Source organism: Chiloscyllium plagiosum, unplaced genomic scaffold, assembly GCF_037043375.1.
Source record: "Chiloscyllium plagiosum isolate Xiang-an unplaced genomic scaffold, Cpla_swu_hap1 HiC_scaffold_10, whole genome shotgun sequence".
Taxonomy (NCBI): Eukaryota; Metazoa; Chordata; class Chondrichthyes; order Orectolobiformes; family Hemiscylliidae; genus Chiloscyllium; species Chiloscyllium plagiosum.
Window position 1 is genome coordinate 42,965,960 of NW_028270148.1, and position 14,361 is coordinate 42,980,320.

The 14,361-nt window shown below is 39.2% G+C and overlaps 1 protein-coding gene across 3 annotated transcripts in view; it reads right to left on the reverse strand.

Annotated features, from left to right (window-relative positions):
• Nucleotides 1-14,361, reverse strand: part of bicral (BICRA like chromatin remodeling complex associated protein) — a 72,648-nt gene that overhangs the window by 46,454 nt on the left and 11,833 nt on the right. For all 3 annotated transcript variants that reach the window (XM_087991298.1, XM_043695715.2, XM_087991299.1), the window contains exon 3: nt 5,379-5,424. In XM_087991298.1, the coding sequence (XP_087847424.1) occupies nt 5,379-5,419 (41 nt within the window). In that variant the 5' untranslated portion in view covers nt 5,420-5,424. The remainder of the gene's footprint in view (nt 1-5,378; nt 5,425-14,361) is intronic.

Consider the following 14,361-nt stretch of genomic DNA (forward strand, 5'->3'; position numbering starts at 1 on the left):
TATAGGAAGGATATGGAAGCTTTGGAAAGGGTTCAAAGGAGATTTACTAGGATGTTGCCTGGAATGTAAGGAAGGTCTTAAGTGGAAAGGTTGAGGGAACTGAGGCTGTTTTCGTTGGAGAGAAGAAGGTTGAGAGATGACTTAATCGAAAAGTATAAGGTATTCAGAGGATTAAATAGGGTGGACAGTGAGAGCCTCTTTCCTCAGATGGTGAAGGCTAACACGAGGAGACATAGTTTTAAATTGAGGGGTGATAGATTTAAGACAGGTATCAGGGGTAGTTTCTTCAATCGGAGAGTAGTAGGGGCATGGAATGACCTGCTTGCAACAATAGCAGCCTCGCCAACATTAAAGGCATTTAAATAGGCATTGGACATATATATGGATAATAATGGAATGGTGTAGATTAGATGGGCATCTGGTTAATTTCGAAGGTTGGCACAACATAGAAGGCTGAGGTTCTGCACTTCGCTGTAACGTTCTATGTTCTACAGGAGGCATATGACATGCTTGTCTTCATCAATTGGAGCATGGAATATAAAATTGACAAATCATGTTGTAGTTGTACAGAACTTTAGTAAGACCACATTTAGAATTTTGCAAACAGTTCCTGGTTGCTACATTAGCGGAAGTGTAAGCTTTGGAGGGGGCTTTGGAGAAAAGGTTTACTAGGATGTTGCCTAATTAACACGGTTAGGTTAGACATGGTTAAGCAAAGTTAACATGGTTTGGAGGGTAATAGCTTCAAGGAGAGATTGGACAAACTTGGTTTGTTTTCATTTGAACATGGGAGGCTGAGAGGTGATCTGACAGAAGTTTACAAATTTATGAGAGGCAAAGATAGAATAGACAGTAGGAAGTCATTTTCCCAAAATACAAATGTCAATTTCTAGGGACGCTGGTTTAAGATAAAAGGGGGAAAGTACAAAGTAGATGTGAGAGGCAAGTTTTTTTTTAACACAGAGAGTGTAAGTGCCTGAAATGCACTTCCAGAGGAGGTGATAGAGGTACTTAGACAGATACATGAATAGGCAGGGAATAGAGGGATACACACCACAAAGAGAATAAAGACTTTTAAATTATAAAGGCATTATGTATTGGTGCAGGATTGGTGGACCGAAGGGCCTGCATTATTCTTTGTTTTTCCAGTCAACTTTACTCGCACACCTATTGTGAAACACGTAATCAAACAGCTTTCAAAGTTCACATACACATTATTCACACTGCCCACATTAACTCTCCCTGCTATCTCAAAGAATTCAATCAAGGTAATCAAACCTAATTTGTCTTTAACAAAAACAGAAATTGCTTGAAAATCACAGCAAGTCTGGCAGCATCTATGGAGAAAAACCAGAGAGAAATCTGATTCTCTCCACATGCTGCCAGACCTGCTGAGATTTTCCAGCAATTTCTAGTTTGTTTCAGATTTTCAGCACGAGCAGTTCTTTCGGTTTTGTGTTAACAAATCCACATTGGCTTTTGTTAACTAATTCATACTTGTCCTAATGACTGGTAACTTTGTCCTAATTATCATTTCAAAAAGCTTCATTGCCACTGAGGTTAAACTCACTGCTCTGTAATTGCTCTGTTAAATTGGACACCCTTTTTTGATCAAGGCTGCAACATTACCATTTCTCTCGTCCACTGACAGCAATCCCACATATAAAAAGGATTGGAAAATACCTTCCTAATTTTCACCCTTACTTCCATCAGCAAACCAAGATGTAACCTATGTACTTTAGATATAGTCAGTATCTCCTCTTTATCATTTTTTTTGCTCATCCAGTGTGATTTCTAAAAGGGTATGAATCAGAAAATGTTTTTCATTGTTGTTCTTTTTTTGTCAACCACTTGCCCTTAAAAGAAGAATAGGCTATATTACCTATTTTATAGGGACTCTTCAATCAAAGCATTCTTGACATACAGTATAAGTCAGCCACAAGTGAATAATTGTGTGCCACTGCCCCATGTCAGTTTGCTTGAGCTATTTTCCTGCCAGATTTAAAAAAAGGGAATGGCTACCTCTTCGCAAGTGGCTGGAAGTTCGAGATAATGAAAAGGCCAATTAAGGCAAATGATCAGCGGTTGGGTGGAATTTCAGTCACAGGTCACCCTACCCCTCCAATTGGAAGTAAGCTGCTGTGGTCATTTTTCATTAAAAAGCTTTTACAAGTGCTGAACAGATGTCTTGCAATATCAGGCATTTGACGTTTACTTGTTTTGATAATACTAAAAACACCACACCAAAAATAAAGAAAACAATTACTGGAAATAACTTGTATTTATCTACACCTTTTCATGGCCTAAAGGGGTCTTGAAGCCTTCCCAGTAATGTGCAGCATTACAGACAATGTATTACAGACAAAGGAGGCTGGTAATTTTTTCGATTAGATTAGGGTTTTTTTCGATTAAATTCCCTACAGTGTGGAAACAGGCCCTTCGGCCCAACCAGTCCACACCGACCCTCCAAAGAGTAACCCACCCAGATCCATTTCCCGCTGTCTAATGCACCTAACACTATGGGCAATTTAGCATGGCCAATTCACCTGACTTGCACATCTTTGGACTATGGGAGGAAACCAGAGGACCCGGAGGAAACCCACACAGACACAGGGACAATGTGCAAACTCCACACACGACAGTCGCCCAAGGCTGGAATCGAACCTGGGACCCTGGTGCTGTGAGGCAACAGTGCTAACCACTGAGCCACCGTGCCGTCCTGATTTCCTTCCAGTTAGAATATGAATGAATGAATGAATGATTTAATATACTGTTTTGGGTGTGTTTGTTAAGTGTGGAATGATGAAAAGAGAATGTTGGCCAGGGCCTGGGAGGAAAAATCCATCCTCTTCAAGTATTTCTACAGAATCTTTAACATGTATCAAAATAGTAAGATGAACTCTCAGTTTAACATCTTATCTAATAATATCGTACTCCTCCAATCTTGCACTGGAATGTCAGCCTAGGTTATGTGAACCAAATAACAAATAATAAGAATGATATGTTGTGGATGCAACCAGGTGTCAGGTTATTTTGGATCTGGTCATGTTTAATGAGGCAGCTTTAATAAATATTAACAGAGTAAAAGAATCCCTTGGAAAGAGCAATCATAACACGGTAGAATTTAATATTCAGTTTGAGAGGGAGGAACTTGGGTTAGAAACAACTGTGCTAAGTTTAAAAGTAAGTTACAAGGAATGGGGGCAGAGCTGGTTGTAATGGACTGGGAAAGAGGCAACAAAAACATTTGAGTATCAATAGCAGACTTTTAAGAAGAGTTCATGGCTCACACCAAATACAAATTCCAATGAGGAACGATTCTAAGAAGAGGGTAAACAAACCATGGTTAATCAGGGAAAAATTAGATTGAAAAAAAAATGACATAGATTACTGTTAAATTAGAGGATTGGGAGAGTTTTAAAAATCAACAAAAGACAACCAAAAAATAAAGGAGCAAATAAAATGATAGAGTAAACTTACGAGTAATTTCAAGATGGACGGCAAGAGGCTACTTTAAATATATAAAATGGGATAGAGAATCCAAAGTGAACACAGGCCTCTTAGAGAATGAGGCAGGGGAAATAAAAATGGGGAAGTAGAAAATGGCAGAAAAGTTGAATAAATACTTAGCATCAGTCTTCAGTAAGGAGATCAAGAGTTACTGGGTGAAGGCAGGAGAATGGGCTTAAGAACCATATCAACCATGATCAAATGGCAGACCAGATTCAATGGGTCAAATGACCTAATTCTGCTGCTACGTCTTTTGGTCTTATGGTCTTATCAGTACAATACACTAATAGCTCACTAAAAATGAAAGGGGCAAAAGGATTGAAAATAATTATCACTAGAGAAAAAGTACTAGGGAAACTAGTGGGGCTAAAAATCAATAGGACTCCTGGGCCTGAGGGGATGCATCCTTGGTTTTTCTTGGAATTAGCTACAGAGATAATGGATATCTGATAGTACTTTTCCAGGAATCCTTAGATTCAGAAAAAAGTTCCAGAGGCTTGGAAAACTGCCAATATACCACCTTTATTTAAAATGGGAAGGACACAAAAATAGGCAACAAAAGGCCGATTTACAATGTCTGTTATAGGGAAATGTTAATAAAACAGCATTTAGAGCACATACTTTTATCAAGCAGTCTCATCATGGTTCCATGAAGGGGAAATCATGCCAGACACATTTGCGTGATTTCTTTGAGGAGGTAACAAGCAAGACAGATAAAGGGAAAAAAGTAGCTGTAATGTATTTGGTACCATACATTAGGCTGCTTAATAACATAAGAACCAGTGTTGTTGGATGTAATGTTTTAGCATGGATAGAGGATTGGCTACTTAATATTAGACAGAAAGTTAAGCTGGAGGAGCATTTTCAAGCTGGCAAACTGGAAGTACTGGTATGCCACATGGATCAGATGTGGAGCCACAATTAATTACATTATATTAATGCCTTCTGTCAGAAAAATGAATGTACAATTACTGTAGATATAATGTGGGGAAATGTGAGGTTTTGCATTTTGGCAGAAAGAACAGAGGGGTTGAACATTATTCATATTAAGATAGAGTACAGAAAGCTATAGAACAGAGGTAATTCATGAATCACATAAGGTTAGCATCCAAGTTCAGGTGATAATAGGGAAGGCAGATGGAATGTTGGTCCTTATTTCAAGAAATAGAATATTAAAATAGGGAAGTTTTTCGAAAACTGTACAATGTCCTTATCAGACCATAGCTGGAATAATGTAAACAGTTTTGGGGCCCTAATCTAAGGAAAGGTATACAGGCATTGGAAACAAAGAAAGTTCACTAAGCTGAAACCAAATATGGAGGGATTGGCTTATGAAAAGAGATTGAGTAAATTGGACCTGTACTCATTAGAATATGGAACAATGACTGGCAACCTGATTGAAACATAAAGAATTGTTAAAGTACTCGACAGGATGGATGCAAAAAGGTTGTTTAACCTTGTGAGAAAGTATAGGACCAGAGGCCATAATATCACAATAATGGGTCACACATTTTCGACAAAAATGACAAGGACTTTAGTCTCTCCGAACAATCTGTGTAATCCCTTACCATAGAAGACTGCTGAGGTTGGGTATTAAGTATATTTAAGGTTGGGATAGACAGACCTTTAATCAGTAAGGGAAGTAAAGGTTATTGGGAATATGAAAGAAAGTGGAGTTGAGGATTATCAGATCAGCCATGATCTCAGTGAATAACAGAGCAGACTTGTTGAGCTGAATGGCTTACTTCTGTTCATATGTCTTAAGGTAAAAACGTAGAGTAGGACTTCAAATCCCACAACCTTCTGGACCAAGCTGACACAATATTCAAATTACTTAATATATATAATTTTACAAAGAGAATACATACCCAATAACATCTCGCAGATCACGGTCATCATCATCATCCATGACAACTGGAAAAGATGCAAGATTTGAATAGTATATTTTACATTTTACTTTTAGCAAATTATAATTCATAATCCTGCACTACAATAGATAAGCAAATTAAAATATAGGTGAACATAAATCAGGATATCAGGGGCCCACATAAACAGTATCACACAGATTCAAAGAAAGCTGTTATGTCCAGCTATTCAGTTCAAAGCTTCTACTATCAGACAAGTTGACTCAAAGGGTTATGAACCTTTGGAATTCTCAGCCCTAAAGAGCTGTGGATACCTATTGTTGAGCATATTCAAGGCTTGATAAGATAGATTTTTGATCACGCAGTAAATCAACAGAAATAGGAATGGGGGGAATGGTGGAGTTGAAGCAGAAGATCAGCCATGATCGCATTGAAGGGCAGAGCAGGATCGAACAGCCAAACGGTTTACTCATGTTTCAATTTATTATACACTTAAATTATATTAATAAAACAATTATTAGATAGTTTGAACTTATTTTGTTAAACAGGCATTCTACTTCTAATTCATCATAAGAAATCATTATAAGGCCAGTAGCCTTTTCCTCAGTTTTCACAATATTTCCAGTCTACAATTGAAAATTACTATATTTATGCATAATATAGTAATTTATACTTTTCATCACAATAAGTAACAGAAAATTATAGCATAATTTTGTCGCAACTATAAGAAAATCATTTCTCTTTACAGAAAGAATTTTAGATAACAGAATAAAAAGTTAGTACAACCATATAACATTGGCTTAGTGACCAACCATACGTAATAAATGAATCTGCTAACATTGCCTTGGTTACAGGTGAATACAGGCTTAATCAGGCCACAATCCAACTTAATCTCTTACAAACCATTAGCAAATAGTGAGATTTAAGTAAAATTACTTGTTCCCAAAAGCATTCCAAACGGTAAAAGACATTAGTCAAAAAGTGTGGCGCTAGAAAAGCACAGCAGGTCAGGCAGCATCCGAGGAGCAGGACAGCCGACGTTTCGGGCATAAGCCCTTCACCACAGCTGATGAAGGGCTTATGCTTAAAACATCAACTCTCCTGCTGCTCGGATGCTGCCTAACCTACTGTGCTTTTCCAGCGCCACATTTTTTGACTCTGATCTCCATCATCTGCAATCCTCACTTTCACTTTAAAAGACATTAGGTTGATTTTTTTTGAACCTGCAACATCAGGAATGGAAGCAGATAAAGCCCAGGTATTATGTGACCAATGTCCGTGCCAGTCCTGTTCCAAACAGTCATTCTCATTGACATGGTTTGAAAAACCTACCAATCCCATGCGTAGAACAGGTAATTAGTCTCATCAATGGGCTTGTTAAAGATAGGTTGACTGGGATTTTTCCATTATCTCCAGTTTCGCACTCAACACCAGACTGAAATGCCAGCAATTCTGGCAGTTCTCAAAACCCTCCTTACCTACCTGGGAAAGGGGCTTCACCATCCCAGGCTTCTGATTTTTGGATATTTCTAATCTTATTTGGCCAAATCATTAAAAGATTATAAATTACAAGTTTGAGATGGAATTGTGGTTCATCTTTGCTAGTTCCAGCTCCAAAGTTGATCTGGGTTTATTTCAACTTTCATTTGTTGTTCATTTTTAAATAGCTATCTTATTTGATTATTTATATTGAAAAAAAAATACATTACATTCTTATTTCTCCCAATAATGTCACTTTTGCTTTTTATTTTATCGTCAAAGATTTAAGCAACTGATTCCTTACTCCAGCCAGGCTATCACTGACTATGATGTCAGGGTCTGCATCAGAGCATATGTAGTTATGCAGAGTAAAAGAGAACCAGATTCTGATTGGAGGAACTGTAATGAACAATGGCTGATTTTTCAGGAAAAGAAACCTTAAGTTTAGGCTAAGTACACTCCAGCAAGTGAAAAAGATAAAGAGATCAAAATGAGGTTTCCTTGGATAATGAAGGTGCCAGAGCTAATAATAAAATAAAATGGTATATGTTGTATATCACATGAATTCTTCAAATGAAAACCAGGTCCAATAAAGTAGATTGGGAGGTAAGGTGAAGAGAAAATATGACTTGCAAAGAGGTAGTGTAAAAATAAAGCGGCAGTCAACATAAAGGCAACCAAAACTCTTCTACCAACTTGTAAACACTAAACAGGAAATAAGAAGTAGAGTGGACATTGTCTGGACACCAGAAAATACAGAGAATTATGTTTTCACAACTACTTCTCAGTAGCAGATCAGAAAAAAAATGGATTTGTAAGCAGCAACTGGACGACTTGCTTTCTCTTCGTGGTTATTTCTCATAATCTCAGAAGACAGTGCTTGGTGAAAAAGCAAATTGGGGAAACAACCATTCACTGAGAACTCAAAATCTATCTCCAAAATTTGCCACTACTGAGATTTACCAGTCAACAATTTAATAACTCTGGTCTCAGATTTTAAAAAAAATCAACAGTGCAATCTTAATTTTCCCTGTCTGTACCAGATACTCCCTTTTAAACTTAGAACTTGTATACTTGATGCATTTTTATTGTTTCCTCAAGTTGTTGGGTAATAAAATTCTTTCAGTCATTCATGAAAACCTTGAAACTGCCTCTCTCATTTTGCTCCAGTTAACTACACCTTTAACTAGACAAAGGAGGAGGAGGTGTTAGTAATTCTGGGAAGTGTGAAAATAGATACGTCCGCTGGGCCAGATGGGATTTATCCTAGGATTCTCTGGGAAGCCATGGAGGAGATTGCTGAGTCTTTTGCTTTGATCGTTATGTCATCATTGTCTACATGAATAGTGCCAGAAGACTGGAGGATAGCAAATGTTGTCCCCTTGTTCAAGAAGGGGAGTAGACACAACCTTGGTAATTATAGACCAGTGAGCCTTGCTTCGATTGTGGGTAAAGTGTTGGAAAAGGTAATAAGAGATAGGACTATAATCATTAGAGAGAATAAGTTGATTAGGGATAGTCAACACAGTTTTGTGAAGGGTAGGTCATACGTCACAAACCTTCTTGAGTTCTTTGAGGATAAAGCAGTTGATGTGGTGTACATGGATATCAGTAAGGCGTTTGATAAGGTTCCCCATGGTAGGCTATTGCACAAAATACGGAGGCACAGGATTGAGGGTGATTTAGTGATTTGGATCAGAAATTGGCTCACTGAAAGAAGACAGAGGGTGGTAGTTAATGGAAAACATTCATCCTGGAGTTCAGTTACTAGTGGTGTATCGCAAGGATCCACTTTGTGTACACTGTTATTTCTCATTTTTATAAATGACCTAGGTGAGGGCGTAGAAGGATTGGTTAGTAAATTTGCAGATGACACTAAGGCCAGTGGAGTTATGGACAGTGCTGAAGGATGTTGCAGGGTACAGAGGGATATAGATAAGCTGCAGAGTTGAGCTGAGAGGTAGCAAATGGAGTTTGGAAAAGTGTGAGGTGATTCACTTTAGAAGGAGCAACAGGAATAAAGAGTACTGGGCTAATGGTAAGATTCTTGGTAGTGTAGATGAGCAGAGAGATCTTGATATCCATGCACAAAGATCCCTGAAAGTTGTCACCCAGGTTTATAGGATTCTTAAGAAGTCATACAGTGTATTAGCTTTTACTGGTAGAGGAATTGAGTTTCGTAGCCACGATGCTATGCTGCAGCTGTATAAAGCTCTGGTTCGGCCATACTTGGGAGTATTGTGTACATTTCTGGTCATCACATTATAGGATGGATGTGGAAGCTTTGGAAAGGGCTCAGAGGAGATTTACTAGGATGTTGCCTGAAGTGGAGGGAAGTTCTTATGAGGAAAGGTTGAGGGATTTGAGGCTGTTTTCATTAGAGAGAAGAAGGTTGAGACGTGGCTTGAGACATACAAGATAATCAGAGGATTAGATAGGGTGGACAGTGAGAGGCTTTTTCCTCAGATGGCTAGCACAAGGGGACATAGCTTTAAAATGAGGGGTGACAGATGTCAGAGGTAGTTTCTTTACTCAGAGTATTAGAGACGTGGAACGTACTGCCTGCAACAGTAGTAGACTCGCCAAATTTAATGGCATTTAAATGGTCATTGGATAAACATATGGATGAAAATGGAATAGTGTAGGATAAATGGGCTTCAGATTGGTTCCACAGGTCAGCACAACATCAGGGGTTGAAGGGCCTGTACTGTGCTGAATTTTTTTATGTTCTATAAAAGAAATAAAATACCTGTTGAAACAAACCAGAGGGATTTACAAAAGAAAGGAGCTAATATCCCCTCCTCACCTGGTCATAACATAATTCTTCTGGAGACCTTGAAAACAAAATTGTATATATCCATTAATGGAAAGATATGGCTACATCACCAAGACATAAAATCTTTTGCCCACAGGCCCATAATGAGGAAATTTACCTGAAAATACAGGAATGTTTCTCTAGCTCTCCAAATGGTTGCATGTAATTAGATAGTCTTAAGGACTTCTAAGCCCATCTGTGGTTGCTCTTGAGAAGATGGTGGTCAAGTACCTTCTTGAACCACTGCAGTCCATTTCCTTAGATAGACCCACAATGCCTTTAGGGAGAGAGGATTTTCATGTAGCAACACTGAAGAAACCATGATAAATTTCCAAGTCCATCACACATACCTGAATATTGCCTTGTGATGGTGGATTGGAGGCTTTGGGGAGTCAGGATGTGAGTTAGTCGTTTTAAAATTTCTAGTATCTGACCCGGTCTGGTAGACAAACTACTTAGATGGCTAGTCCAATTCAGTTTTCAATCAATGGCAAACCCCAATACATTGATAGTGGAGGATTCAGTGATTGTGATGCCACTGATTGCCAAGGGGTGATAGTTCAATTCTCTCTTGTTGGAGATGGTCATTGCCTGGCACATGTGTGGCACGAGTATTAGTCACCACGTGTCAGCCCAAATTAGGATATTGTCCAGGTCTTACTGCACTGTCAATTATAATGAATGGCACTTAATCTTCACTGAACTCCTGAATTTGCATCTAATTGTCCTATTTCTTCCATTATATAAGTGTATATAATATATATTGTATTTGGCCTATGATTATATAATTCTCTATCCAAAGTTACTATTTTCATCACATGCTGTCAGTCCTTCGATTATTTTCTGGATATAATTCCAGAAATGCTTCTCTCACATCTATATTTAGATGTGTAAGAACATGGCAATTTAAAGGAGAGGAGCAGAAGTATGCCATTTAGCATTCAGGCTAGCAATGCCACATGAAAAGACGGTGTCGTCAGATTGTTAGCTCAATTCCACTATCGTACCCATCTCCCAACCCCCAATGACAGTAAAATTATCGTACCAAACCATAGGGCTGCTCTCTCATTAGAAAGGAACAACTGGTAGTGGTTTAATCTGAGGGTCACCACACCTCCGGTAAGGGGAGAAAGTGACAAGGAGTGTTCATCATAGTAACCACAGAGGGTGCAGGAATTTAACCCACATTATTGGCATCACTCTGTATCACAAGCAGCCACAGAGCCAACTGAGCTAACCAAACCCTTACCCCAACACTTGACTCCCTTGTAAATGATTAGATTAGATTCCCTACAGTATGGAAACAGGCAAGTCCACATCGATCCTCCAAAAAGTAACCCAACCAGACCCATTCACCTACATTAAACCCCTCACTAATGCACTAACACTGTGGACAATTTAGCATGGCCAATTCACCTGATCTGCACATCTTTGGACTGTGGGAGGAAACCAGAGAACTCGGAGGAAACCCACACAGACACAGGGAAAGAATGTGCAAACTTCACACAGTCACCCGAGGCTAGAACTGAACCGAGGACCCTGGTGCTGTAAGGCAACAGTGCTAACCACTTAGCCACTGTGCCAGCCCAGTGATCCAACAGATCCAAACATCTGTCTAAGTTTTGAATTACTGAATGATCCTGGTCTCCAACTCTCTCTGCTGTAATGAATTATAAAGATTTACAAACGTCTGACATAATGAACTCCTCAGGTAGAAGAAATTTCCCAGGTGGAATTTTGTGAAAGTAACAAGTAGAATCAGTCATAAGGAGAAAGCGAAGACTGCAGATGCTGGAAATCAGAGTCAAAAACAGGGGTGCTGGAAAAGCAAAGCAGGTCAGGCAGCATCCAAGGAGCAGGAGAGTCGATGTTTCGGGCATAAGCCCTTCATCAGTCATAACCTCATGCCACCTCTTTGTGTGAGTGTGAGAGAGAGAGTAAGTGAGAGAGAGAGAGAGAGAGAGAGAGAGATGTCAACAAGAACAAGGGAATGGATTTCCACTACTTCCCCTTCCCAGTGCTGGGTTTCTTGAGAAGGCACTGAGTGTCATTGAACAAGGGACCACTTTCCTAAGAAGGATGAGGCTCTTAAATGGGCATTAACTGCTCACTTAAACATGCCAGTTGGCATCAGGCTGAAAGAATGTCCAACAGCCTTCCATCCTCAAAGATTCTAGGAAGGGAATAAGCCAAACATGGTTAATCAGGTAAATTAAGGATATCATTGAGGATAAATTAAATTGGAAGAGAAAAACAAACAATGTGACAAAGTTTAGTTGTAAGCAAAAGGACGGACAGAATTTTGAGAAACAAAGATGATCCAAAAAAAGGTATAAAATAAACTTTGATGGTAAGCTTGCAAGTAACATCAAACTACAAGCAAGAGCTTCTTTAAATTTATATAAAGAAAGAAAGAGCCAAAGTGAACATCGGTCACTTGGAGAATGAGGCTGGGTAAATAACAGTAGGGAACTAGCAAATGGCAGAGGATTTGAATAAATACTTTGCACCTGTCTTCACAGCATTCCAAAAATATGAAATAATCAAGGGCAAAAGATGGAGAACAAATGAATACAAGAACTATCACTGGAGAAAAAGTAATAGGGTAAATAATAGGGCTAAAAGCCATAAAGCCCCTTCGACCTAAGTGGATGTATCTAAGGATATTAAAGGAAGTAGCTATAAAGATAGTGAATGCACTGGTAGTCATCTTTCAAGAATTCTTAGATTCTGGAAAAGTTCCTGAGGCTTGGAAAATGTCAAAGTAACATCCTTATTCAAAAGGAAAGTAGACAAAAAAACTGATAACTATAGGCCAGTTAGCTTAATATGTGTTATTGGGAATATGTGAGTGTATTATAAAGGATGTAAAAGCAGAGCACTTGGAAGCACATAATTTCATAAATCAGAGTCAGCATGGCTTCATGAAGGGGAAATCACGCCCGTCAGAATTATTACAATTCCATGGAGAGGTACAGATAAAGAGAACCCCATGGATATAATATATTTGGACTTCCAGAAGGTATTTAAAAAGGTGGTGCATATAGTATGTTAGCATGGTTAGAAAATTGGTTAACAGAAGGCAGAGAATTAGAATAATTTCAAGATGGCAACCTGTAACTAATGGAATGCCACAGAGATCAGGGTTGGGGACACAATTATTCATAATAGATAAGTGACTTAGATGAGGAAAGTAAACATACTATAGCCAAGTTTGCAGATGACACAAAAATACATGGAAAGTCAAGTGGTAAGAACAAAGAACAAAGAAAATTACAGCACAAGAACAGGCCTTTCGGCCCTCCAAGCCTGCATCGATCCAGATCCTCTATCTAAACCTGTCACTTATTTTCTAAGGGTCTGTATTCCTTTGCTCCCTACCCATTCATGTATCTGTCTAGAAACATTTTAAATGACGCTATCGTGTCCACCTCTACCACTCCGCTGGTAACGCAATCCAGGCACCAACCCTCTTCTAAGTAAAGACCTTTCCACGCACATCTCTGCTGAAATTTTCCCCTCTCAATTTGAACTCGTGACCCCTAGTAATTGAGTCCCCAAATGTCGGAAAAAGCTTCTTGCTTTCCACCCTGTTTATACCTCTCATGATATTGTAGACCTCAGTCAGGTCCCCCCTTAACCTCTGTCTTCCTAATGAAAATAATCCTGATCTAGTCAACCTCTCTTCATAGCTAGTGCCCTCCATACTAGGCAACATCCTAGTGAACCTCCTCTGCACCCTCTCCAAAGCATCCACATCCTTTTGGTAATGTGACGACCAGAACTGTATGCACTATTCCAAATGTGGCCGAACCAAAGTCTTATACAACTATAATCTGACTTGCCAATTCTTGTACTTAATACCCCGTCCGATGAAGGAGAGCATGCCATATGCCTTCTTGACCTGCATTGCCACCTTCAGAGGACAATGGACCTGAAAACCCAGATTTCTCTGTACATCAACTTTCCCCAGCACTTTTCCATTAACTGTATAGTTCGCTCTTGGATCTTCTAAAATGCATCACCTCACATTTACCTGGATTGAACTCCATCTGCCATTTCTCTGCCCAACTTTCCAAACTATCTATATTCTGCTACATTCTCTGACAGTCCCCTTCACTATCTGCTACTCCACCAATCTTCGTGTCATCTGCAAACTTGCTAATCAGACCACCTATACCTCCTTCCAAATCATTTATATATATCACAAGCAACAGTGGTCCCAGCACGGATCCCTGTCACAGGTCCCCATTTTGAGAAACTCCTTTCCACTACTACTCTCTGTCTCCTGTTGCCCAGCCAGTTCTTTATCCATCTAGCTAGTATGCCCTGAAAGCAATTTCACTTTCTCCATCAGCCTACATGGTGAACCTTACTGAAGTCCATGTATATGACATCTGCAGCCCTTCGCTCATCAATCAACTTTGTCACTTCCTCAAATAATTCTATTAAGTTGGTAAGACATGACCTTTCCTGCACAAAACCATGTTGCCTATCACTGATAAGCCCATTTTCTTCCAATTGGGAATAGATCCTATCTCTCCGAATAGATCCTATCCCTCAGAATTTTCTGTAGAAGCTTCCCTACCACTGATGTCAGGCTCACCCGTATATAAGTACCTGGATTATTCCTGCTACCTTTCTTAACAAGGGCACAACATTAACAATTCTCCAGTCCTCTGGGACCTCACC